A 27,120-nucleotide genomic window follows, 5' to 3' on the forward strand; every position below is an offset into this window, starting at 1 on the left:
AGGGTTAAAGCCCTGCTCTGTTACTCTCCAAATCAGACCTGTGACTAGTAGGTGTGCCGCCGTGTGCCCCGCACCGTGCCAGGGGCTTTGCACCCAGCATCCCACCCCGTCTTCACCCAGGTCCCAGGAGATCATTCTTTTCTTCTTGCTGCAGAAGCAGCAGCACCTCGGGGGGTTGAAGTGACTTACCATGCCAAATGTAAGTGACGAAAGCATGGAAGGCTCCTGTCGAGTAAGCACACCCAGACCCGACGCGATGAGCTTTCACAGGCGCCCAGCAGCGGGCTGACGTGAGGACTCTCTCTGGGAACAGAGAACCAAGAGCGTGCCAAGGTAGCCCAGCAAGGGCAGGGGGACAACGTGCCAAGAAATGGAGCAAGAGGAAATAAAGAGTCGTGAACGTCCAGGGGCGCCTGCATCGAGGACAGGGCAGGCCAGGACACTGGACAGGGATGGAGGGCCGCTGAGACAGTGTATGTGCAGGGCAATGGCGACAGGTAAGAGCCTCAGCTCTGCTGTTAACTGAGCATTTCCCGTGAACCAGGCCCCGTGCCAAGAGCATCAAGCGTAAGAGCAGTGTTGTCGGCTCTGACAAGCACACTCTGTTGTTGACCACGCTTTGGATGGGGAAGTGGAAGGCTGAGAGGGCCCGTTTCTTCCCTGTGGGTGGTCCCCCAGGTTGCTTGGTCCCCCGTGTGATCCCCCATCACCTCATTGAGCACCTAGAGTCGAGGGCAGGTCTGAGGCCTCCTGACTCCCCCCTTGCTTCTCCCGCTGCCTGGCACCAGGAGAGGTGCTGGAGAGGGCAGGTTAGGCCTGCTGTCTGTTGTGGGGCCAGGACAGATAGTGTGGGAACCCAGGGCCCCAGCATCCCTGCACCAGAACCTGCAGGCTGGCCTGGCTCAGAGGTACAGCCTCGGGGGGCGGGAGCGTGGACCCCCAACCCCAGCAGGAGAGCGCCTCACCTTCAGGCTGGCACAGGCCAGGCGGGGCAAGGTGTGCCATGTCACTCTAGAATCATCTCACCTTCTAACCAGACCAATGACGGTGTAGGGGGGCTTCAGAGCTAAGAGAGCCGGAGAAAGGGGGAGGTGGGGATGGAGGGGTACTTTTGGAAGGGCCCCTCTGAGGGCGAGGGGAGGTGGCAACACAAGCCCGCCTCCTTGGAGACAGACTCGCCCCAGCGCAGGGTGCTGGTGCGCTCCAGACACAGGCTGTCCTGTAATATCGCTCAGTCAACATGCCCCCCCCCCCGCCCCCCCCCCGGAGCTAAAATAGCCCAGGCAATTAGTCCCAACAGCAGCCAACACCTCTGTCTGCAGGAACCAGAGTTGCCATAGAAACAGCCCAGCTCAGGAGGTGAGTGGACAGGGAAGGCTGGGCCCCTCCACCTGCGAGGCCCTCCGGGGACTTGGGCCATCCAGGGGCCAGACTCGGGGGCAGGAGGGGACTGAGGCTGTCTGACGGATGGTTCCGCCAGACCCCTGTCCCAGGTGAACAGCGTCCACCTGATGCTTTAGCCTCTAGATCAGCCTGTCCTTGTCGAACCAAGTGAGGGGATGGTGGGAGGCAAGAAAGGGGGAACCCTGGAGGCTGGCAGTTGGGGTCACAGTCTTTCCCACAGCGACCGCGCAGACCCCGCCAAGGTTTCTCAAGAGCAAACAGGCGTCATGTGCCTGCAGGCCGCGCCCCTTTGGGGCCAGCACGTGCTGGCTCGGGGGTACCAGTGGCCTCCGCTCAGGGGGAGGATGAAGCCGGGCTGGCAGCCGCTCCGCAGGGCAGCTCAGTCCTGGCCAGGCGGCCCCCTCGCTCACTCACTCTCCAGGCCAGACGGAGCGGCCGGGGGCCAGGACAGATGGGCCCTGTATACCTTTCCGCTTCTCGCGGGCTGAAACGTCTGCAGACAGAGCCCGCCCGGTGCCTGGGGCCCCAGCCAGCCGTCCCCTCCAAAGGCCCTGTGTTCCAATCAAAAGGACCTGCTTTTTCAACTAGACCTGTTGTTTCCCGCAATTTTCCAGCTCCACTGGGTTGGATGGACGCCCTGGTGGGGCTGGAGCGGGCCCTTGGTGGCCGCAGCTCCCCTCAGGCCAGAGGAGGGGGTCAGTGAAGAAGCCGCAGGTGGACAGGGACCCAGCGCAGGGAGAACAGAGCAGGAGTGCGAGGTGCCCGAGGCAGGGGGCGGAGAGAGGCTGTCGCGGGCCCCCCCGCTTCCCAGGTTCCAGAAGCCTCTCATGATACCCTTTTCCTGACTGTAAACCTCATACTTTTTTTTTCTTTGGCTATAACACTGGACATGTAGAATCTTCGTTCCCTGACCGGGGATCGAAACCATGCCCCCCTGCAGTGGACACATAGAGTCCTCACCACTGGACAGCCCGGGAAGCCCCCGACCTCATGCTTCTTGAGCCAGCGTGAGTGTGTCTTTGCAGCGTGCCTGTAGTCCTACGGCTGAATGTTTCCATCTGTGTTAACCGCAGTGCCTTATCTCCACGTTCCCGCATTATCTCCACATGGTGAAACCCGGCCAGTGCAGGAGTTTGCGCTCAGGTGCCCCCACGGGGCTCTATCCCGGGGCCCAAAGTCCCTGCCTACACCCGTGTCCAGGCCTCTCTGCTGCTGTGTGTCTTGTCTTGTCTCCTAGACGAAGGCTTTTCAGGGACAGGGCCAACTCCTGATGAGTGTCTGACACCCGATAGCATCCAGCACCTCACAGTTTTCAGTTCAGTCTGTCAGAAGGAAAGGGACGTGTACCCCTTCTTGGGAAGGGTTGCTCCCACCAGAGACACACGGGTTCTAAGGAGCCCACACCTGCAAAGAGGGCTGTTCCACACGGCCACAGACACGGTTCTGAATGGGAGCCGCCACTTGGCTCACAGACCCACCTTCAGGGAAGGGAGGGACTGGAGGGGGACCACTGTCGCCCCCTGAGGACGCGCCCACTCCCCAAAGACAGCAGACTCCAGACAACGCCCCGGCCAGCGCCCCAAGGGGCCAGATGCCCGTCTGAGGGGAGGAGGAGTGTGCTCCTGCGGAGGCACCTTCTGGGTGGGCGACCAGGGGTTGGGGGCCTTGAGAGGAGAGACGGCCCATGGCTGGGGATCAGGAAAGGCTTCGGGGAGCGGTGGCCTTGGCACCGGACCCTGAAGCTCAGTGCTCAGCTGCTGTGGGAGAGGGCATGGGCATCCCAGGAAGATCAGCTGGCCATCTCTCAACGGTTACACTTTAAACAAACTGCCCCGAATGTCAGGGAATCAGACCCGGGCCTGCCAGTTGTGCTCACACCCCACGGTGGCAGAGAGGTTGGCCGAGGCCCTGGGGCTCTGCCCGCAGGCCTTTACCGCTGCAGGGGTCAGGGTGGCCAGCCTCACCTGTGCTCTTGGCCGGGAAAGAGGACCGGCCAGCCACGCTGTGGTCCTGGAAGCCCCTGTCCCTGCCTGGGGGTGTCACTGTGCACAGGCCTCGTGGCCGGGCCTGCTGGTATGCAAGGCCCCCTGTGAAGGCCCAGGGCCGCCCTTGGAGTGGCTCCCCGGCTCCCGCACCCTCACACGTCCAGGGCCCTGGCTCTGGGGTCGCCTCAGACCCAGGCCGTGTGCCCAGCCGTCCCCAGCCTTTTCTTTCCTCTGAATCATATCACCGCGCTTCGGTGCTCCTGTGACGCTTGACAGATTCTCTGTGAATAAAGGGAAAAATCGCAGCATAAATCATCCGGAGAGTAGCATTTTCTAATTTGGATGGGAGGCAAAACAACTCCGGGTGGTTTTTCCTCCTCCGTTTTCAGCAGGGCTTCTCTGTTGGGCCCTCGTCGTCTGCTGTGGAGCTGTAGGTCACAGTCGTGTTTCCAGGGGGAGGCAGCTTTGATCCCTCATCATCGCATTCGCGTTTCCCCTCCTCCCCCACTTCCTGGGACTTGTCATCCTTAATGATTCCATGACAGGAGGCGACGGTCGGAGCCTCAGTCCTAGCGTGAGTGGATCAGCGACAGAGATCCCAGCGCCTTCCGAGGGTGGCCTGGCCCAAGGCCGTTGGAGGCGGTTCTGGTTTTGCCGCCAATAGAACCATCTGGAGTTTGCCGCCCCACCAGGACGAGCAGGTTCAGGCCCCGAGGCTTAGGCCGGGCTCTGTGCAGCCTCGTAGAACCTGGGGCTCAGGCTTGTTTAGTCTGTGCAGAGAGGAGGGTGTGCTTGTTCCCTTCCGGCTGTGCCGGGCTGAAGGCGGGGTCCGGGGGGCCGCCGCGTGAGCCGCAGGTGTGAGCCAGACCGTCGGAGGAGCGGCTGTCCTTCTTTCCGGCGCTCCACGTGGGAACAGTGTTTGGGAGCTGCAGCTGTGTCTGTTAGCCCAGCCGTTCCTCCCCTGGTGCCCCTCACTCTCCTACTCCGTGAAGTGGGGTGTGTTGGAGGCAAAGCTGTCCCGGTATGACTGGCGGCCGGTACCTGGCAGTTATGACTGAAATCCTCGCCTTCAGGTTGGAAGGCGGAGCCCTTGAAGTCACGGTGGCCTCCCGTCACCCTGTGCTTGAAATTGTAGACGTGGGGTTGGAGTCGCCTCCTGGCTCTTGCCCTCACCCTCCCGAGGGGTGCATGGTGAGGGGCAGCGGAGCCGTGGACAGAGCATGGGCTGATCCTGCTCGAGCCTCGGTTTCCGCATCTGTGAAAGGGGTGCGTTGGTGAGGCACCCGCCACCGTGTCCGCAATAGCTTCGTCTCATGTAACCCTGTGCGGCGCCCCCGAGGAGGTCGGGGTCTCCCAGGGACAGCCAGTTACTAGGGTGGGTTGGAAAGGAAGCCCAAGTTCCCTCCTCCGTGGGGCCTAATGCAGGAGGGCCTCTCCCTGGACCTGATGGGTCTAGAGAGTCTGAAATCGCCTTTGAATGTTCATCTAGGCACCGTTACCTTTTTGTCCTTTTGACGTCTTGACTGGAAGGAGGGAAGTTATAAATAGCTCTTATCCGTTGCCTTAAAGGCCTGCACTGCATTTGCTGCTTGAACGCAAAGTGGTAGCTGTTTCCGAAGCCTCGGTCTAGCCACTAGCTGCCTTTCCTCACTGTGTCCCCCGCCAGTGTCCACCCGGCCTGCTGTGGCCGAGGCTGCTGGGGAGCACTTTGGGAGCATGCCTAGCCGAGTCCTGCACTCGTGAGCACTGACTCTGGGGCGGCTCCTGCCCTGGCCCGTCCTGGGGGTCGGAGCAGAGGGCGAACTCAGGTCAGGGCAGCAGGCTCTGTGCGTGAGTACGACCTTCCCCCTGCATCCACGACATCCGGGTGGTCCCAGAGATAACGGAAGCGAAGGTGCACCCCTTACCTGCCACCCACACCCTAAGTGTTTGTTTCTGTCACCCGTGCGTCCTGGAGAGGTGTGCGTGGACACACAGGGCCCGCTCATGGCAGCGTTCACGTCCATGGCCGAGTCAAGGACTGTCCCAGGGCTGGGGAAAGCCTCACCCACCAGGAGGTGGTGGTTACCCTGTTATACAGGTGAGCATGCCGAGGTTTAGACCCTCGAGGAGGTCGGAGTGGGTGGCCTGGAGACGAGGCTGGGAAGGCAGTGAAGGGGTCCCAGAGCCTGGTCCCCAGCTCAGCCCGCTTGTAGACATGCCCTGCTGAGCTGAGCAGCCTGGCTGGGGCTGTGGCTACAGCGAGAGGCCCCTCCGCCTCCCATGCCTGGGTGCCAAGCTGTGGCTTTGTGTTTCCAGAGTTCCAGGCCACCTCCCGAAGCCCAAGTTGCAGAAGAGGAGCAGAATTCTGCGGGGCTGTGGGGGCCCACAGATCTGGAGGGGAAGCAGCAGCCCGAGGCTCTGTAGGGAGGGGCAGGGGCTGCTGGAGGCGTGAGGAGGCCCGAGCGGCCTTGGTTTGCTTTCCCCTCAGATGTGAGGCCAGCACTGTGTCTGAGGCTGGCTGTGCCATCAAGCTGCTTAGAGGCCCCCACCTCCGCTCACATCCCTTGACGTCCTGCTGTGTTCTGGGGGCTCTAGGTTTCAAGCTCGGGCACTACTGGCAGGTGGTTCTGGCATGTGGATGGGCTTGGGCTTGGACGGACTGCTTCTGAGAGCAGGTCACCTTTTCCTGTTCTCTTGCGCGGCAGGTGTGATGTTGTTCTGGACACTGCAGACTCTGACTCTGTTCTTTATGGGCCCCTGGAGAGAGCTGACGGTTTCTTCTGGCAGGCAGCCTGTGCAGTGAGGCTCCCTGTGTGAACCCTGCCTCGCCTTCCTGGGCTGGGCGCCGAGTCTCTGCTCCTCCAGCTCAGTCCCCCAAGCCTACGCTCTGCTGGTCTGCGTCTGTCCAGTGTGACCTGCTAAACCGTTAACAGCGCACCCCGGGTGGTAGCGCTTGCCAGCTTCTGTGGTGCAAATACCTCCCCTGTGGCCAGCTTCCAGCTCCCAGCATGACCTCAGCGGACATGGGGGCAGCGCAGCCAGCAGTCCCCCTGGGCCCCTCGGGGTCAGGCTGAGATGCTTGTGTCTGTGCTCGGAGTCCCAGCCAGGCAGCCTGGTGGTATCCTGTGTGGCCTCGGCTGAGGGCCGAGCGGAAGCTGAGACTCAGCTGTGGGCCCTGGGGGGTCAGGTCCCAGTTCTGCTCTCGAAGCCTCCGCTCTGTTGAGCGAAGGGGTCCCATTCTCTGGCCCCTGCCCTCTGAGGTTGCCCTCCCCACCCCATGCATACTCTGCCTCCTGCAGGGACCCCTTTCCTGCATAGAAAGACGGCATCCCCGTCGGAGTTGGGCCCACAGTACTGCTGCCTGGCGGTCCGTACAGTAGCTGCGGCCACTCTGGACAGGAGGCGGGTGGGTCGGCCCCCCCTACGCAGCCGGCCGTCCTGCCCCTGCAGACCCCGCCGTGCCCCTGCAACGTGGCCGTCCTGCCCCGCCTGTGGCCCTCTGCTGTGCTCCCCCCGCGGGGCGCTTGGGGGCCTCCCCTGTGCCAGTCCAGATTTCTCCTCGCAGTCAGTGGGCTGGGTGGGCTGGCACAGGAGGGTCCAGGGGGCTGGGCGTGACTCGAGCCCTCAGTCTCACCCCCAGGGCTCCTCATCCTCATCGCGTCATTCAGGTTCTCAGAGGCAGTTTTCAGTAACTCATTCAGCAAACGCTTGTGGAGCACCTAAGTTCCAGGTCTATGAGAGATGTGAGACAGCTTCCTCCCTCTGTGAATTCATGGTGGTGTGTGTGTGTGTAACAGGCTTGTGAACCAAGCAGGGTCATGAGCGTGCTTAACCATCTGTTAGATAGTAGGCACAGGGGTCAGGGCAGGGAGGGTGCACTTTTCGTGGGGAGGAGAGGGAGCAGGTCAGAGTGGGTGTCACGGAGCTGGGCCCTGGGCATTGGGCTAAGGCGCAGCAGGCCCAGGGGCAGGGGTGCGTTGATGAGCCAGCTGCGGCCCGGTGGTGCCTGGGCCTGGGCCGTGGGGCCCTGCACTCTCTCCTGAGGAGCCCACATGCTCTGTGCCACCCCCCACCCCGGTGCCCTCTGCTCCCTGTGGCCCGATCAGCACCGACGGGGGGCGGGGGGGAGTGCTGTCTCTGGCAGGGTGTGTCTCCTGGAAGCCCTCTGGCCTGGAGAGCATCCTGGCTGCTCAGCACGAGGCCCGAGACCTTTTAAACATCGGCGACTACACCCCGACATTGCCCTCCGTGTCCTCATTTTTACAGCAAGAAAAGGCTGCAAAAGGCCAGATCATTCCCTGGGATGGCCCCGACATGGGCAGAGATGGGACGCGAGCCTGGTTCTCTGTGTCCCCGAGGCCCGAGAGCCCTGTCGGCCCCCTGCACTGACTCGGGGTGAGAGGCTGGCCACCCCCCGGTGCCCGTCCCAAGCTGGACAGGTGTGTGGAAATCTGAACTCCTTCCTTTCCTGTTTGCTTTCCTCATCGCGCCTAAGGAAGTAGGGCATTCAGATCAGGATCGATGAAACATGCCACTAGATGTGAAAGTGCCTTTTAGCTAATGGCAGCTGGCTTAGTGATGATCGAGGCATTTTGTTAAGAAAACAGAGGTGTTTCACTGCCTTAAAATCAGTCAGCTCATGGCCCCCTCGGGGAGGTGGCGCTTCAGCCACATGCAAGGCTTTTGGGGGACTCCTAGTTGCGCCTGCGTTTTCTTCCAGGGAGGCGAGGACCGGCAGGCTCTCTGGCCCCTGAGCACTGTCAGGTGGGGAGGTCTGTTTTCCAGGGTGGCTGCGGGGAGCACAGGGGCCCCAGGGGAGGTGGGCCGAGGGTGAGCTTAGCTGGGGGGAGGCTGGGGTGCAGAGAGCGGTGTGGGCACAGAGTGGGGATGGCGAGATCTCTGTGGTGCCGGCGGCAGGGGGCGGGTGCAGCCCCTGCGAGAGCAAGCCGCGGACACAGGTGTGGTCCCCAGTGCCTGGACAGGCCACGGAGAAATCCACGCCGAGGCCTTTCTGCGGTGTCGGGGCCGGGGTGGTGGTGGGGGGGCGCTGTCTCGGTTTCGGCTCTGGTGCGGTCACGTGAAGAGGTTAATCAGAAGAGCTGGTTGTTGACATAATGAGGGCTCGTGTGGGTGTCTCTGGAGTGGAGGCCCGGGCCCCCAATTCCTCCCTGCTCCAGCATCACCCCGACATCCACTAGGCTGAAGCTCACAGACTGCCACCCTCTCCCCCTGACCGTGTCATCCCTCATGAGCCCGGGGGTGGCTGGGGAGCCTCAGTTTCCCCACCAGAGCAGACAGGAGCGGCAGTGCTGTGCTCAGGGGCTGCCCGGGGTCGAGTGGGAGTGAGGGCTCCGCTCAGCTCAGCAGGTGGCCCGAGTGTAGCGCCCGGCCCAGGGAGAGGGCCAGTGCACGGTAGGGATTGCTGCCCAGCACCCAGGCCTCTGAAAGAATCCTGACCTCTGGAGACGAACTCCAGTTTCTGTTTCGTCCAGGAGCCTCCCTGATACTGTCTCAGTGTTTGTACACGCGTTGTGTGTGTGCACTGTCTGCTGGCACGGTTTGCACATGCGTGGTAACTGGGCAGTCTCCAACATGTGAAGCCCTCTGGGAATCCCGCGCCTTAGACATTCCGCCTTTCTGACGGCAAGTGTGGTCCGCATTTGGGCCACCGCACTAGCCTCCGGTCAGGTCTCTTCCCTGTCTCCAGCACCGCCTCCCTCCCTCCCCCACCCCTGGCTGCTGCCTGCCTGCTGGTAAACCTCCTTGGCCCCTTTGTCTAAAGAAATCTCTGGAAGCTGTAGGAAACCACCAGGCAGGACATCAAGGATGTGTTTGCATCCACATTGCTTAGGCTTCATCAACGCTCACCATCCCCACTTCCAGTTCTGTTCTCCCGATAAGCCGCAACCCTTCAGAACCACGGCTACTGACATACACCGAGATCCGGGTCCTGCACGTGGGGTGCGGGGGGCCGAGGGAGGCCGGGGTAGAGATCTGGGTCCTGCACATGGGGTGTGGGGGGCTGAGGGAGGCCGGGGTAGAGTGATGTCATCAGGTTGCCAAAACTAGAGCCGGGGAGGGGGCAGGGTCGGTCCACACAGCCTGCTGCCCAGGCCTGGAGGGCAGGGGAAGGGGGTCATGGGCCCAGCGTGTGGGGAGACGGGGAGTGAGACATGCAGAGGGGAGCAGCTGGGAGGTGGCCTGCATCTGGTTTGGGGTGCCTGGCGGAAGGAATCGTGTAATAATAGCGATGCAAGAACTAGGATTTCTAAAAGACTTTGTTATGAAGAATACGCTGTCCAGATTAATCCACAAATCACCTCTTTTAGCTCAGTCAAGTGCTCATCGTACAGGTAACAAACCGGAGGGTTACAGCATTCAGGACACTCCCCAGGGGCTACCCCGTCTGCTGGCCGGGGAGCAGAGCCCAGCAGAGGAGACTCACGGCCATCGGGACCCTACCCTGGAGGCTGGTTGGCATCTGCTGGGCGCCCGTGAGCCTTCCTGGATGGGGTGTGAGGGGAGGAGGCTGGGCTCCACAGGCACAGGGCCGCGTCCCCCTACCTCCCAGAGTGTCTGCCCCTCTGTCCTCTGCGGCCACGTGCACACCGCTGAGGGAGCCCCAGGTTCCTCTTCTGTAGGATTCGGACGCTGACAGTGATAATGTTTATCAGCAGGCTGGTTGTGAGAATTAGAGAGAGGTGATTGTTGAGATCTCCGCAGAGAGCCTGCCCTCAGGAAGGTCTCACTGGTGAGGGGACCCCCCCACCCAGGCGCACATGCACCCTGGATGCCCCACCCCTGCCTAAGCCCCTCCCTTCCATGTTCCCCAGTTTAGGGAAGGGCAGGTACACACCCTGTAGAAGGCAAGATATCCGCATCCCGACGCAGAAGGATTCCTGGTCCACAGAGACCGATTCCACATGGTCTTGAAGGTTCAGCTCCACTTAACAGGGGCATTTTTATCAAAGGGAACTTTTATTTCCCCGAAGGCTAATTGAAGACTGTTGGCCTTCAGCAAATGCAGTGTATTTCATTTACCTTTGAGACTGGCGGGGTACCAGGGTCCTCGCACTGCGCTCTGGCGGCTCTAACTGTCTGATCCATCTGTAACCGTTCGACAGAAGCTATTTTAGGTTCTTTAACTCTGTTGGTTCTCATGCTTCTGATTAGCTTGATGAGGGAAACTGCCGTGGTCTGTCTTAAATCCAGATGTCAAAACACTTCCACGGATTTCTCCCGAGTTCTTTCTTCAGCAGCATGCCAGGGGAAAGTCTGCCAGAGATGGGTTTGTTTCCCTCTTGCTCTTCGCCTCCCTAGAGCTGGGGCTGGGCCTGCGAGCTCCGCACCGCTGTCGGCCAAGTGGGTTTCGACCACCCCCTGCCTCTGCCGCAGCCTGCACACCTTGTCCGACCAGTGTGAGGCCCCGGGGAAGCCTGCCTTCTCCCTTCGGGCTCTTGGACCCAGGCCCTGGGTTTTTGCTTCCAGGCAGCATCCCTGCCAGGTGTCACCTGGGTGGGAGGTGCAGCACCTCCCATGCGGATGCTCTGTGCACACAGGGGGCCCCTGGCCGCCATCCCCACCGCTCTGCCTCAGTTTCCCCATCCACTCTGTGAAGGCAGTGAGACCGCTGGAAGGGTGATGTATGTGCCAAGAGCAGGCTCTCAGTAAAGTTCTCCCTCTGGGGCTTCCTTCTCTGTCTCCTCTGCTATTTAAAAAAATGTCCCTCTCTTCTTAAAACATGCTTCTGCCCTCCCTTTCTGCGTGACTCCACCTGCCCAGCAGAGAAGGGGATGTCCCCTGTGAGCCTCCGTGGGATGGCTCTGCTTACCCCTCTAGCCACATCCCTCCCGGGCCCCTGGAGCAGCCGGCCCGGTGTCCCCCCTGGGGCAGTGGGCCCCATGTCCAGGGCGTGGAGTTGGCAGGGTTCACGGTCCACCACATCACACCCTGAGCTACGTGTGATGGTCCAAGGACCCGGGAGACTGCCTCCTCATCTCCGCCTGACTCCCAGCCTGAGCAGCGTCAGGGACGTGGGCAGTGCTGGGCAGCCCCTCTCTAGGCCGCGCTGCACTGAGGTCCTCAGGTCTTAGCCCTTGGCACACTGACTGCAGCCCTCCCAGCCTGTCTCCCCTGGTCCATTCTCCCCCGGGATCCTGCAGCTCCCGGGGAGGGGCCCTGCTTCAGGTTCGCCCGCCTCCCTGCACGCCGAGCAAGGCGTGGGGCCTGCGATGTGCTGGCTGCTCTCTGAGCGCCATCATCCCAGCGTGGCTGGTTGCACATCTAACCTGAGTCTGACTCAGGCAGCACCCCGCTGAACCCCAAGGCTGCCCTCAGCATGCTCTGTCCTTGCACCCCGGGTGGAACCGCGGGGTAAGGCGACGAGGGGGCAATGGCGAGCATCCTGTCAGCGCACGTCCCTCGGGTGCAGACGCTGACCCACAACAGCCGTGCAGGACCCTGATGTGGTCGGGATGACGGGGCTGCCCGCCGGTGCCCTCATCCTTAGGTTCAGGCGCGTCCTCTGCACGGGTGATGGGGGAGAAGCGGGCACCCAACAGGGACGCTGCTGCCTCAGAGGTCCCTCCCCGGCCAGCACGTCACTCCGAAGGACTCAGAGGAGCCCGAGAGGGTGTCAGCGCGCCTGCTCTTCACTTAAGGCTGTGGGGTGGCCACAGCCCAGCTGAGCCCACAGGGGCTGCTGCCCTAATCCAGCTCCTCGGGGTTTTCCCAGCCCACGCGGGCTGGGCACGGGCCGCGGGGAGAAGCCGGGACTTGCAAGCAGCTTGTTTCCTGTTCCAGTTGGCAGCGGGCGGGCACAAACCCTGAACGTGCCCTGCGGCCGGGTCCTCACCGGCGTTAACGCGTGTCCCCTCCCAGGAAGCCCCAGGCCCCCTGCACGGCTGCCCAGGGCGGGGGCTCCTGGTGGGTGACCCGTCACAGGTGCCCCTGGTGCGGAAACCAGAGCTGGGCAGAAACGCAGCCTTTCTGGGAAAAGCATCTGATTGATCTTTTGATCTCAGTATAGACGTCCCCAGGGTTGTCAGAGAGGGGTGTTGGGGGAAACCCCAAGCTCGCCCTGAGAGACCCAGAGGTCCAGGGGACTGCTGACGTGGTTCCTGGCGCTTACCAGAGAGGGGGCCCTGACTGGGGTGAACTCGCACCGAGCTGGGGGCAGGGTGGGCTCTGTGAGCAGGGCAGTGCAGGGAGCGGAGACGGGGGGTGCAGGAAGCTGGGCCAGTGCTGGGGGCCTCCGGGAGCAGGGGGCCGTGGAGGAGGTGGGCTGAGGACGTGGGCTGAGGACGCAGTGGCTTGCTTCCACATTGGTCTTGGAGGGACGTTCTCTGTGATCGCAGGAGAGTGAAAAGAATAAATAAAATACCAATACCTAGCATTTATCTTACATTTTATTTTTCATAAAGTGTCTTTATAAATGCTTTCCTGTTTTGATCTCAATCCATTCTAGCAACATTTTTTAACCTCCCCCCTGCCAAAGAAATTGCTATAATTTTGAGCGTTAATGATATGCCAAGTGGTCCAGGTTCCCCATAACCCTGACTGACCCCAGCCTCACGTGCTCATTACACACGTGAAGAAGTGGAGGCCTGGAGACACCTGCCTAACCTGCCTCTGGCCGCCAAGCTCCCAGGTGACCAAGGTGGGCTCAGAATCCAGCTCTGGGCGGCTGCAGAGCCTTAGCTCCTCCATCCACAGTCTTCCGTCCTGGAGGAGACGCTTCAGTCAGTGACCCGCCCTGGGCCCCATGTCCCGTTAAGGGCAGAGTCAGGCTTGAACTCGCCGCCCGCTGGGGAGTTCATCCCTCCCCTTCCCGCTGCATGGCAGGCATCCGGCGGGCCAGCCAGCCCTGCTTAGATGGAAGGCTCCTCCTGGAGGAGGCCGAGCAGAGAGAAATCAATGAAAGGCGACCCTGGGAGGCAGGGATCCAGCCCGCACTCTGCTTCCCGCGGGTTGTCGGGGGCAGCCAGCAGCTCGATGGCGTTAAGAGTAAATCTCATTTTATTAAGCACTGTCTTCTGTGCGGAGGACACTGCTTACAGGCCCCCAAGTAGTCATTCTTCTGCAGAAATGCAAGGAAAGGGGGTTGTGCTTCCACTGAAACTTTGGCTGAGCTGGAAGGAGATGCTGCTGACACACGAGAGCTGGCGTCTCTGCGCATGAGACGCGTCGCTTTGTTTGTGGTCCTCTGATACAGAATAAACACACATCAGTTTTACGCAGGAAGAGTTGGGTTCACGGAAGGACTCGGAGGCTGCATGTCCAGCTGTGGTAGAAGCAGCTGTGGGCTAGAGGGGGGTCAGCAGAGTCCGGCTGCCCTCAGGGAGGAGGTGGACAGGGTGCTGGGGGTATCAGGGCACGGTGACAGAGGCAGGTGCCCCAGCCAGCCTGGAAGGTGGGTGGAAGGCGGAGAGACTGGCTCTTGGGGGTGCCGTGGAGTCAGGGTTCCCTGGAGGAAGTCGTGAGAACTGGCCAGGGCAGCCTTTGAGGCGAGGGCCCCAGGAGAGCAGGTCCTCGTGGGTAAGAGGTCTGTTCTCCCTCAGCTCACCCCTCTGGAAGGTGGGGGCCGGGCCCTGGGGTCCCCGCGGGGATGGCCAGGGAGCACGTGCACAGGAGGAGTGTGACGGGGCACCACGTGGGCCTCTGGTCCTGTCCTCCTGCAGAACCGGCTGGCCCCTTGCCCGTGATCACACCACGTGGTCACTCTTCAGAAAAGCTGTCTCTGCAGCAAGAGGCCGTGGCTGCCTGGCAGCCCCTCCAGCCCCCACCCTGGCCTTAGCTGAACTCACAGAAAGCCCATCAAGAGGTGGGTGGACCCTCACAGGTGAGGAACTGGAGACCCGGACAAACGGAGCGCCCCGAGACAGAGCGAAGGGGGCTGGGACCTGTCAGACGCCGGCGTCGGCTCAGCCTTCCCCCTCCGAGTGGACCCCGGGGTGGGGCCAGCGAGAGGGGAGCCCTGGCCCCCGGGCGCCCGCCGTGTCTGAGCTGCCCTGACCCCGTCCAGTGCCTGGCACTTGGCTGCATCTGCCAGGTGTGTGCCCGGAGCTCGGGGGGCAGGGACGCCTCTGTGGACCCCCACCCCCATGCTCGCCTGCTGCGGGCCCCCCGGCCGGGTTAGGAGTCCTCTGCCCTGCCTGCTGTCCCTTGGGCAGGTGGTGGGTATGACCCACAGGGCTGCCCTGCGGATGGAGGGAGACGGTGGCAGGGAGGCAGGTGCCGGGTGCCCGTGGGTGCTGCCAGCCTCGTGTTTGGTGCGGTCGCCGATGGTGCTATGATTCTCATAATACAGTGTATCTTCTCTCCAATTAAAAATGATAACAAGGAGGCTTTCTTTGAAACCATAACTGATCTACGAGGCTTAATGGGCGAATGATCGTCTTGGGTGTGAGCCAGGAGTCAGTGTTGATGCCATTTTCCTGTCTGCCCTAAGTTCTTCTCATTGAGGATGAATGACTCTGGAAGGCCGGCCTCCTCCCTTCCACTTGGCTAGTACTTCATTATAAACCAGAGACCAGGCCAGTGTTCTGCATAGTCAAACAGACTCCCGAAGGATGCACTGCATAAATTTAGAATACCATCTTTAGCTATCAATTATCTCCCAATGAAAGTTCAATTTAATTATACATGGATAGTCCTTCTAAATCCGACTCCTTGATTTGTGTTTAAATGTCATCATTATGACTTCCCTGGCGAGGTTATCAGCTGTTCAAAGGCTGAATCATATGATATGGTATTTTTTTTTTTTTTTCAAAAAACCCACTACTTTTTTAATAGACTCTTCAGAAATCACAGCACCTTTTTTTAGTGCCAACTCTTAACTATTATTGTCACATTTGGCCATAAAATTAAACATGAAAATTGGCATTCCATAGTAGTATTAGTTTTATTTCCCTCCGACTCGGCAAAGATGAACAGAACCGAATAGCGGTGGGGACTGTCTAGAGCGGAGGCTGCAGAATGCGCTGGGATGCTGGGTCACTGGCAGAACCGCATTCAGGTCTGAAGCTCTTGCATGAGCGGCTTGGGTCACTTCCTTAACTGCCCGGCCCCTCAGGCTCCCTGCCTCCATGTATGGGATGCTGTGTGTGCCCAGGCCTGGCTTCCAGCCCCTTCCTGGAGGGCATGAAGGACAGTGGTGAGGCTCAGGGCTGTGCCCAACGTCCAGGTCGACAGAGATGTAGAGTAGTCCTCGGGTCCCAGAGTTGCCATCCTGGCTCCAGGATTCTAGGCTAGGTGCCCCCTAGGCGAGTCACTCAACTTCTGGTACCTCGATTCCATCATCTGTGCAGAAGGAGGGTGCCGCCTTTGAGACATTCGCTGCATGGTGTGCCCTGGGGCTGCTGGAGGGGGAGCGATGTTGTAAATCTGGGGACTGGGGTGGGTCCTGAGGCGGGCGGGCTCTGCAGTCACCAGGTCTGTGTCTCCCACCAGCTCTGAAAACCAGAGGAGCAAATGTCATTTCCTTTTAGGTCCTCGGCCTAAGCAAGGGAGAGCTAGAGAAAGCAAACATCAGGGCGGCCCTGTCTGAGCTCAGGCTCCCAGTGAGGCTGCCGGCTCTGTGCCTTTGGGCAGGTGGCTTTCGCTCACAGGGCTTCATTGCATCTGTGAAAGGAAGCACATCCCAGCATCCTTAGGCCGCCGTCATAAAAAGATGAATATGTATTGAAAACACCTAGCCCAGGCTGGGCGCGTGATAAGCGTTTGTTGCATTTCATTTCTTCCCCTCTCCTGTTTCATGGGCACACCTGGCTGTGCATTTCTTAAGGGTGGTGGTGGGTGATGTAATGTGATGCTTAGACTCAGTCTGAAATTGTTTGAAACAGCCTCCCCCGACCCCACCCCTCCCGCCCCAGTGGCCCAGGCAGTCACACAAATAGAATCCCAGTGGTCAGTGTGCATTCTGGTCTGTTCTGATCCCAAGTCTTCTGAGAGCAGGCCTCTCTCTCCACTTTGCACTTGGCCAGAAGAGAGCTGGGTGTCGGGACGTGTCCACACCCACCTGCCAGGTAACAGTTACTGGTTCCTTTTGAGTTACCAGATGAGGAGACTGAGTTTGGCCCCTTTAGTGGAACTTAGGATGTATTCTGGCCTTTGGTTTGAAGAGAGCACTAGTTTGCATCAAGCCACCTTGGAAACAAGGGCACGTGAAGCAGTTCTGCTCGGTGGGCATTCGAGGCACTCCGGCTGTACCCACAGGGGAGAAAGAGACGGCCGGGCAACTCCTGAAGAAGTGTTCAGCCTCAGGAGTGGTTCAGGCCTGCACACTGAAACATCAGCGAAGCAGCAGTTTGCCTCTTACTGGCAAAGATTTGAAAATCGATCGTCATCAGCATCGGCCAGGGTGCAGAGAGGGCCGCCCCACCCTGCCCCCGGCTCTGCTGAGGGCACGTGCTCGGGGAGAACGTCCTTGAAAAGGGATCTGTTCCCTGCCTCTTAGCCTGAAAGGCTTTCATACCCCCACATCAGTAATTCCACCTCTAGAGATGGAATCTCACAGACAGCCGTAAATGCAGCGAGGAAATTTAAGCACAAAGATGGTGGTTGTGGTTTTTTTTTTCACCAATGTTTTTTTTTAAAGAATGAAAAATACCTGAGAGTATGAAAAATAGGGGAACTGGTAAAATTATGATACAGCCATATGATAGAATACCCTGCAGACTAATCTTTAACCATGTGTAATTGTTCATCTCATATTAAAAGAATAAAGCAAGTCTTAAAATTATGTGTATACGTATTTGTGTATGCATATATTTAACACTTTTATGACTTACACATACAGTTATATAATGATTTGTTACATTAAAATATGAACACTTAGAAAAAAAGACTATAGAATCAATATATCAATCATGAGAGGGCTTTTTCTTTTGCATGCTGTTCTCTGTTTTCTGGCTTTTTACAGTAAGCCTATCTACTTTTGTAATCAGAAAAGGTGATTTTTTGAACGTGGTCCTTGCCCTGAAGTGCACTGTTTCTGTGCTTACACTGAAGTGCCCCAACTCTGGGGCGGCTGACCCGTAACCGTCACGCTCTCTGCCAAATGCTGGACATCGACCAGTATCCCAGTAATTCTTCCCAAGCGCTCAAGGCCTCTTCCTTAGGTTTACTTTGCTATTTATACACCCTGCAGACCAGCTTCTGCTTGTTAAAGACAGAAATCTCCAAAGGCCCATTAGTGCCTGCTGGAGTTCAGGGGAATATTTTGGCCACCACACAGACTATGAATTAAAAGAAAATGCCTACTGTTATCTGTTGACTGGCAGTCATCTTGAGGGCCTGACGTGAAGGAGCTGCCCTTTCTCCCCTTCTCTCTACATCCTTCCATGTAGCACATTTTTGTTGAGTACCTACTCTGTGCGTGACTTTGTGCCAACAGGTAGGATTTCAGACATCAGTGAGACCCAGCCAGCTCCCGGCTGTGTGCATGTCAGGACCATGGGCAAGGGAGGGGAGGCAGCAGGCGGTTAGAGCCTGACCGCCTCCTACAGACCAGGTGCTGTCTCCCCGGGAGACACAGCTGAACGTGGATGCAGGTCTGGGGGCAGGCAGCAGTGGCCTGGGTGTTGCTCTTCGGTCGCCCAGTCATGTCTGATTCCTTGTCGCTCCATGGACTGCAGCATAACAGGCTTCCCTGTCCTTCACTGTCTCCCGGAGTTTGCTCACTCATGTCCATTGAGTCGATGATGCCATCCAACCGTCTCATCCTCTATAGCCCCCCTCTCCTGCCCTCAGTCTTGCAAAACATCAGGGTCTTTTCCAGTGAGTCAGCTCTTTGCATCACGTGGCCAAAGTATTGGAGTTTCAGGTTCAGCATCAGTCCTTCCAATGCATATTCAGGGTTGATTTCCTTTAGGGTATTAGGGAAGGATCTTAATTCACTGTTCCTTTCTTCTTTGAACTGGTTCCTGCAGTGTGCCAGGCAGGCACAGCTCTGGGCCCGGGAAACACTGCTAAACAAGACAAGAGGATCTCTGCCCTCAGGGAGCTGAATTCTGATAGGATTGATAGACAGCTCGCAAATCCAGAAGTAAATATTTGCAGCTCATGGTACATGGTGTAGCAGACATAGATTGAATACTGCCCCGGAGAAGGTGAGGGTGGGTGAGAGACAAAGCTGCTGTGGAGAGGTGGTCTAGGAAGGCCTTTCTGAAGCTCTGATCTAAAGGATGAGAGACTCCAGCCGTGCCATGGGTCAGGCAAAGAGCATTCCCACATGGGGAGCCGTGGCACAGAGGCTGAGTCGCGGGATGGAAATTGCCTGAGGGTTAAGAGTGTAGGTACCGAGGGTGTGAGACTTGGGCAGAAACCTGAAGGTGGCGGGGGGCGGTCCTGGGCACGGGGGTTGCAAGTGGGCAGGTGGGGTGCTTTGTGGCTGGTGGGGTGCCGTGTGGCTGGTGGGGTGCAGCATGTGGCTGGCTGGCTGCGGCGTGTGTGAACAAGCCAGTCTGGTGGAGGATGAAGTTTGAGGTGACAGGCAGGGCTCTGTATCGAGTCTGCACTTCCCACTCGGCTCTGGGGCCTTGGGGCTGAGTATTGCCAGCCCTCTCTGTGACTTTCCCTTTGGTTCCTGTCCGCTTTATCCTGTTCCAGAATCCAGATTTCTTTCTGGGGTTGGACTCCCTGACTCTGTCTTTGGTGCTAAACTGTGTTGAACCAGCTCTGAAGCCGATGCTACCCTGGGAGTCAATTATTTCATTTTCTTGGAGCGAATCCGTTATGAATTACTAGCGATAATGATTCATTCTCCTGTTTCACGCTGGCATGTGCTGATTCCCCGAGAGCCCGCAGAAGAAATTGCCGTCCTGATTCACCCTCTGCTGTGTTTCCCCTTCTCTTAGAATGGCCATTCAAGTGGACAAGTTCAACTTCGAGAGTTTCGCAGAATCCCCTGCGGATAAGGGGCAGTTTGCAAATTCCAAACACCTGGAGGAGGAGAGGCAGGAAGCCCGAGGCCTGGAGATCAACAGCAAGCTGGACATCCACTGGACCATCATATCCTTTTCCCAGACCCAAGGAGCCCAGAGGGGTCAGTTAGTAAGCGCTGGGCACAGGTAACTCAGGAGTGGCCTGGCAGGGAGATCCGGACAGAGAGCAGACATTTCCTCACCTCTCACAGTGTCCAGGGCCCCAAGAGGGAAGATGAGGAAGGGCCTGCTTGGGGCGGGGGCTGCTCTTGGCTTGGGTCGTCTGTTTCTTGTCAGCATTCAGATCTGTGATAGTGACAAGTACTAACGGCTACCTGTCATGGCTGGGCTGGAGGACTTCCACTCACTGATGGTTAAATGCAGGATGTGGTTGTCAAGGAAACTGAAATTGGGTTGAACATCTTAGCAAGGCACAGAGATGCCATTTTGAAAAACCTGGGATGGGAGCAGTTTAGGAGACTGTGTTATAAAGGTCAGTTTCATAAAACAGCTGGCCCTGCCCTGAGCTTCAGAGCAATGCCTGGCTCATGGTTGACACTCAGTTGGATGAGTGGGAATCTGGAGGAACCCCAGGTTCCCTTTGTTCTGTGTTTCTTCAGCAGTCTTCACTGAGTGCCTGCTTTGGGTCAGGTGTACGGTGAGCCACCTGAGAGGTGGAGATGCAGAGATGAGGCCTCATGTGGTTGTGTGGTCTTGAAAGGGGTGGAAGTCCTCTTAGGATTAGATGCACGGCAAATCCCATGGACAGAGGAGCCTGGTGTGCTGCGGTCCATGGGATGGCAGGAGTTGGACACGACGTGGGGACTAAACAGCAGCAACAGGAACAGAGCATTTGGCCAAGTGCTTCATCAGAGGATGAAGCTGCTGGGGGCAGCGCAATCAGGGAGGGCTTCACAGGGGAGGTGACATTAACGTGGCCTTTTTAAGGATAAGTAGAAGCTTGTCATGGGAAAAAGGGTGGAAAATGCCCTACAGTGCTCAGGATGTGAGCGGATGGTTTTCTTAGAGCGTCTTCCCAGGAAGAGGCAACTCTGAGGGGACTGTCTGTTATTGGTGTCTTGTTCACACACTGATTCTGTGGAAATGGGATGGCCGCAGACTGTCATGTGTTCTCAGACCATTCCAGACCATCTTCCTGGTTTCTGGAAACATCCTCGGGCTACAAGGAGGCACGGTTTCCAGAACCGAGGCCACTTCCTTCACGCTAGCTCACATGAATTTGAGCTTGGGAGACCAGACCTCTATCTCCAAGGAGCTTGTGAAAAAGCGCTGCAGATGGATGGCTTGGGAACCAGACGCTAAAAATAGAGCGTCCAGGGACTCATGGAGGGAGCCGGGTGCACGTTGTGGGGTTAGGCATTTGTCTCCTATGCAGAGAGAAGTAAAACAGCTAGGACCATGGCGTCGCCCTTCCCGAGGTGCCCCGCCTTTCAGCAGAGTCAGGGTCAGTCAGCTGGTGTGTTTGAGTGAGCAGGGCCAACTCAGCCTGAGTCCAGCCGAGGACCTGCTTGGGCGGGTTGATCCAGCCTGCACCCGGGGAGGAGGGCGCAGTGTGCTTGGGGTCCCAGAGGGAAGGGGGTCTCATCACAGGACCCACAGAGACTGGGCCTTGCTGGGAGCCAGGATACACAGCAGCACCTGTGAGCAAGGTTCCTGGGCGCTGACCCGGGGGCCCACCTGGTCCTGGGCGCCCGCCCCCCAGCTCCCAGGGCACGTCTCACCCGTCTTGCTGATGCAGCTGCCTCTGCGTTCCTGCGGAGAAACGAGGGGAGCTGGTACCGAACCATCAGCCCTGCTCGAGCCCATGGCCCTTGCCTCCTAGTAGGATTATGGTGACCATCAAAACGCTCACATTGTTTTATTGAAAACATACTGAAATGTTTTGGGGTTTCTCTCCTTTCAGCCTGATTCTTTAAAGAAGCTGACTTCCCTGTTTTGCGTTTTGATTAATTCATGCAAGCAAATCCTTATTGGATGCCCACCAGGTGCCAGGCACACCTGTCTCTTAGCTTTACTGATTGGAAGGCCGTCCCCATAGGGGATGCGAGTGACGAGAATTAACACTGTGGACATCTCTTCCCTCTCCGCTCCCCTCCTGCCTGGTGATGACATCTGGCATGGGACGAAGAGCAGACTTTAGCTATTGTAAACCTGAATCCAAGCAGATGGGAAGACCAAAGATGGAATTGCCTAATTATTTCATTATGCATTTTGATATTTTCTCAATATTTAGACTTCATAAAAAAGTCGAGCCTAATTTGACACCCATCCACGGTGATAAAAATGGCCCACATGTAAGTGTGTACGGCTGGATAGACGCGTTTAAAAGGGAACTGTGCTCTCACGGTAGTGTGTGCACACCTGTCTGGAGAATACCTGCCACACCCAGAAGAGCCAGGGGCACCAGGAGCTCGCTCTCTGCACGCGCTCATCGTCTGTGTGCCTTGTTTCCACGCCTGGGGGTGGCCAGACGCAGAGGGGGGCGCTCGAGGCGCAGCCCTCGTGGAGTAAGGCGGAGCTTTCCTGCAGGGGGTTCCAGACCCACCGTGCACTGTGGACCCGAGTCGCCCCATGCGGCAGGTTGTACAGAGTGCAGGCTGGGGCAGCGGGTCTCCCGGGTGGTGCTGAGGAGTCGGGCTGGCCTGCCTGCCTGCCTTTCTCCCCATCCCCTACTCCCCTCCCCGCGCCCAAAGGCAAAGGTCAAGCTCTGGGGCCGCCTCCTCTGTGTCCTGCCCCCAGCAGCCTGGGCTCCCGCAGGCCACGAAAGGGGGTGGGGGGTGGAGAGGAGGCGTTGTCCGTCCCACCCAGGAGACCCCAGCCCTGCTTCGTCTGACCGCAGCCCTGCTCTGTGAAACATGCCGGGAAGGCGTCAGTGCTGATTTTTTTTTTTTAATTTTTGTTGGAGTCTAGTTGGTCTACAGTGTCACGTGTAATCTCTGTAGATTAATCTCTCAATCGCTTCGCTGTAGAGCAAAGTGACTCAGGTGTATCCATATATACATTTTTTCTTGTATCTTTTGCATTCTGGTTTATCTCAGGACACTGCATACAGTTCCCTGTGCTGAACAGGAGGACCTTCTTGTTTATCCATCCTCTGTGTGATAGTTTGGATCTTCCAGCCCCAAACTCCATCCCTCCCCGCCCCCCACCCACCCCGGGTGCTGCAGGTCCAGGGCAGGCTTTCCCGCACGGAGCCTGGAGCCTGCTAACTGGCCAAGAGCGAGCGTGGCTCAAGGGTCCCTGTATGCTGCCTGGGGCGTCGTTGGGAGACCGCCCTCTGCGGGGACAGGGTGGCCTCATGTGGAGCAGGGTTGGGGGGCAGTTGGCCGTCGGGGGCCGTGAGCGCCAGGGGCCTCTCAGTGTTTTCAGCCCTGAAGCTCCCTGGTTCAGCAGTTCACACGCTGGCCCTGGGCCCAGGCAAGTGAGCTAACATTGAATACTGCTTTTTTAGATTTATGATCCCTCTCTCTTTTCTGAAGACTTGTGTATCATTTCCGTTATCACTACCGCTATGCAAACCACCACATGTGTGGCTCCTGTGTGTCGAGTCGCTCGGTGTGTTGTCCACTGGGCTGGGGAAGGGACACTGGACACCGGGGCAGACGCCGACCAGCAGGCGCTCCCGCCCAGCTCGTCCGCCCCCTCCCCCAGGCCTCCGTCTAGCCTCTCTGCTCCCCTTTCCTCCTCATCCGGTGAGGTCCAGGGCAAGTGATGGCAGCCCAGGGCAGACATGTGCTCTGGGGCCGCTGGGATCAGTCCTAACCATTATACCCACCCTTCTGACCCCTGGGAAAGTGAATGTTGGTCGCTCAGTCATGTCCGATTTCTCTGCGACCCCATGGACTGTAGCCCGCCAGCCTCCTCTGTCCGTGGATTCTCCAGGCAAGAATATTCGAGTGGGTTGCCATTTCCTTCTCCAGGGGATCTTCTTGATCCAGGGATTGAGCCCTGGTCTCCCGCCTAGCAGCCAGACCTGATCCCTACCTTGTGCTGGACAGGATACTAGCATTTTTCTTAAAATCTACAAGCTGGGTAGTACCTACCCCTTTAAAAAAATAAATACTCAACTTCTGGAAGTTGAATAACTCTCCTGGCGTGTGTCCCAGAGCTGGACGGCCAGGATCCGTCCTGTTGCCTGAGGTCAGCCTGGAGTGACGGCCCACCCTCGAGGCCTGGAAGGTGTCAGCACAGCTGAGCCCCCGCTTCCCACTCTGCTCGGGGGCCCGGCCCCGGGTGAGGCTCCTCCAGACGGAGGGTGCAGGGCCAGGCCTCCCCCACGGCCGGCCCTCGGCGTCCCTGCCTCCACGTCTGCCGGGGGTGCCTGAACGGCGTTGGGGTCCCCCGGAGCGTCTAGTTTGGGAGCTTTGGAAGCTGACTGTGTCTTCCTTCACTCTCCATGTGGCATTCAGAGGAGGAGAGACAAGCGTCACGCAGGCGCAGGTGGAGGTCTCCCTTTATGATTGGCCTCCTGTGTCCGCTCTTCTCTGGAGCCCTCTCTGCCGCCTCTGTCATCAAGCTCCGGTTGGAACCGCCCCCTCTGGGCTCCTGCAACCCTCAGTGCTGAGCTCCTGTTTGGGATAGTGCTTCCAGAGCGCAGGAAGGCTTCTCCTCCCAAGACGGTCTCCCAGGCCCGGCTGTGCTGTTCCTGAGGCCAGGCCCTGTCAGCAGCTGTCCCCTGATGGCCTCCGCCTGATGGGGTTTGTGCCAAGTGTCGGGACACTGCTGTGAGCGAGAACTCAGCCTGGAGTGGGCTCTGCCTGATGAAGCCTGGGCGTGCGCTCCCTGCCCACCCCGGTGCCATGCGTAATCCTTAGCACCAAGGGATGGAAACCATTTGGTGAATGATTTCCGTTTCATTGATGCAGCCAAACGGCCACCAGCTTGCTTGCATGATGCCGAGTGCCATGAACGTAGGAAGGGAGTTTGCAGCTCGTCTAGCTGAAGCCTGGCTCCCTTTCCAGGGGGCAGCACTGCACAGACGGTCTGTGAGGGGAGCAGCTGCAGGAGGCGCTTGGGGCGAGCTTGGTGTCAGCACTCCTTCTCATTTTCCTGTTTTTGTTACAAACCCCCCTTTGGAGAGCATTTCAGGGTTGGTGAGATGCCTACTAACCTAGCAGAATCCAGCCCCGGGTGGGTTTTCTGACAAGACCTGTGTGTCCGCTCCGCTGATCCCCACGAGGCTGGTGGCCTGGACCATCTGGGCTGGGTTTCTGCCAGGTGGGCTGATAAGCACGTGTCTCCCGCCTTCTGTCTAGAGGTTATTTGTAACCATCTGGCTGCTTGAGGGTGAGGCAGAGGCTCAAGGAGCCCAGTGGCAAACTGGGCTTTAGGTGCCTAAGAATCAGTAGCAGACGAGGGGCTGGAATGCCTCTGTGGGATTCTCAGGGCATGTAGGCTTAAGTAGTGGGAAGCGGAGGTGTATGGAGTGGGTCGTGTGCCCAGAGGGGCTGTCTTCTTGGGGCTGGCCCCAGCCATGCTGCTGATCTTGGCCATGTTTGGTCAACCCTCTATAAATCTATAAATCCTAGAAGCTCAACAGTGGCTTTGACATTTGTCATCAGTTTTTACTAGTCCGTCCTAAAGGAAATTAACCCTGACTATTCATTGCAAGGACTGATGTTGAAGCTCCAATACTGTGGCCACCTGATGTGAAGAGCTGACTCATTGGAAAAGACCCTGATGCTGGGAAAGACTGAAGACAGAAGGGGATGACAGAGGATGAGATGGTTGGATGGTGTCACTGACTCAATGGACATGAGTTTGAGCAAACTCCAGGAGACAGTGGAGGAGAGAGGATCCTGGTGTGTCGCAGTCCGTGGGGTCGAAAAGAGTCGGGCACGACGTAGCGACTGAACGACAACAATCGCAACCCTATACGACTCTAAGCACGATATCTTCAGTGTGGGTGGTCATCGCCAGGACAGGCGACCTGGCAAACAGCCATACCCAGCTTCTCAGTTTCCAAGACCATGTTCCCACCAGTGAGGAAAACTTGTCAGTAAATGAGCCCTCCTTACTTTAAAGACAGAGGCAGATGAGACTTGCCTGGTGGTCCAGCGGCTAAGACTCTGAATTCCCAAAGCAAGGGGCCCAGGCTCAATCCCTGGCCAGGGAACTAGGTCCCACATGACGCAACTGAAGATCTCGCATGCTGCAGCTAAGACCCAGTGCAGCCAAAGAAATAAATAATAAGTATTTATGATGAATAAAGACGCAGGCAGGTTACGCTGTTTGCGCTGATTTGCCTGGGATAGCCCCTCAGCCTCCCCAATTGACTCCTAGCTAACTCTTACAGATGCTTTTATCGGAGCTCTGTCTTCTCATCGCCCAAGAAAAATTAGGTATTTTTAGATAAGACTCCCTTTAAACCAGTGCACTAGGTTTTCCTCGTAGTCACGTTAGCAGAGACAGTTTTATCTAAATGGATTATAATACAGGTGGCTCTTGGCCTCAGCACAGCCGATTCCTCGATCGTCTTCAGTCAGGTGCGGGCTTGCAGCACGTCTCTGTCCCAAGGGAATCGGTGTTTATGGCTGTGGGCGATCACGGCTCCAGAGGCTTGATCCTCGTTGTGGGGATGCCGGGCCAGCCAGAGAGAAGCGCCGCTCCTGACCTTCCTCTGAGGCTGTTAAGTTGCCCTGGCTGCTTAGCCTTCAGCGGACGGTGGGAGGGATGGGGCAGGGACACAGGTTTGATCCTCGACACCTCCCACCTCCAATCCGGATATGCATGCTGTGAAGCTACTTTGGGAGAGGGTGCACGGATGTGAGGTTTGGCCGGCCAGGAGAGTGGGGAAGGACTCCTGCCCTGGAGTGCGCAGAAGAGTTCCCCATGTGCCTGAGCGGGCACGTCAGTCCACACGCCCTGGGCTCATGTGATTGGCCACCTGTTGGGCTTGTACACGTTCTGTGTGCTTGTGGCGTGACAATGATTGTGAGCATCTAATAGCATAAAATTACTTACAGAGCTTACGTAATAGCTAGTACCTGTATGGCCCTTACTAGACGCCAGCACCATTCTGAGCAATTTACATAGATTTATCCAGTTTTTACAAAAACCCAGTGAAGCGGTCTTTATCCACATCCCACAGATGAGAGAACCTTGGTCCTGTGAGGTGACCTACCTTGCGCTGGGTCACCCAGCTAGTAAGTGGTGGAGCTGGGACTCGCGCCCGGCCATCTGGCTCCAGAGTCTGAGCTCTCGCCAGCTCTGTGCTGGGAAGAAGAACAGAAGGCCCCTGGTCTCCGCCACAATGGCCTCCGATTGTCCCCATCTTCCAGATGAAGCTGGAGAGACGAACATCCCTCGGGCACACTGCTGACTGCAGGGCTCCCTCCTTTTCGCCAGCCCTCTGCCCCGAGACCCCTCTCCTCGCCCAGCAAGACCGTGGCCCTGAATCTCTCAGACTCTCCCCAGCAGTTCGTGGGCCATCCAGGGAGCTGAGCCCAGACACCAGAGGCGCCTCTGCTGGGACGAGAACACCCGGCATCGGCATTCTCAAAGTTCATGATGCAAATCGGAAAACAAAGTCCTGGGAAAGAGGCTCATTAATCACCTAGAGCAGTCTTTCCATTAGTGTAATCCCTAGCTATGACAATTTGCTAATTCATCGGAGCTGAAGTGCAGCGGCCTAAGTCCCTGCACCTGTGGGTGTCTCTTCAGAGCAGGTGCGTGGGGCACAGGCAGCCTGTCTTCCTGGGAGGGAGGCAAGGTGCAGGCCTGCTTTCCAGGGGGCTCCCCACTCCAGGATCCTTATCTCGGAGCCAGTGTGGAGACGCCTGTGTCAGCTGCTTTTGAGGGCTGGT

The 27,120-nt window shown here is 58.0% G+C and overlaps 1 protein-coding gene across 5 annotated transcripts in view; it reads left to right on the forward strand.

Annotated features, from left to right (window-relative positions):
- Window positions 1–27,120, forward strand: part of TRAPPC9 (trafficking protein particle complex subunit 9) — a 387,455-nt gene that overhangs the window by 263,541 nt on the left and 96,794 nt on the right. For 4 of the 5 annotated variants that reach the window (XM_069600923.1, XM_069600926.1, XM_069600925.1 and 1 more), the window contains one exon: window positions 19,229–19,382. In XM_069600923.1, coding sequence (XP_069457024.1) covers window positions 19,229–19,382 — 154 coding nt within the window. The remainder of the gene's footprint in view (window positions 1–19,228; window positions 19,383–27,120) is intronic. The other variant, XM_069600924.1, reaches the window with a different exon arrangement.

The sequence above is a fragment of the Ovis canadensis genome, chromosome 9 (genome assembly GCF_042477335.2).
Source record: "Ovis canadensis isolate MfBH-ARS-UI-01 breed Bighorn chromosome 9, ARS-UI_OviCan_v2, whole genome shotgun sequence".
Classification (NCBI taxonomy): domain Eukaryota; kingdom Metazoa; phylum Chordata; class Mammalia; order Artiodactyla; family Bovidae; genus Ovis; species Ovis canadensis.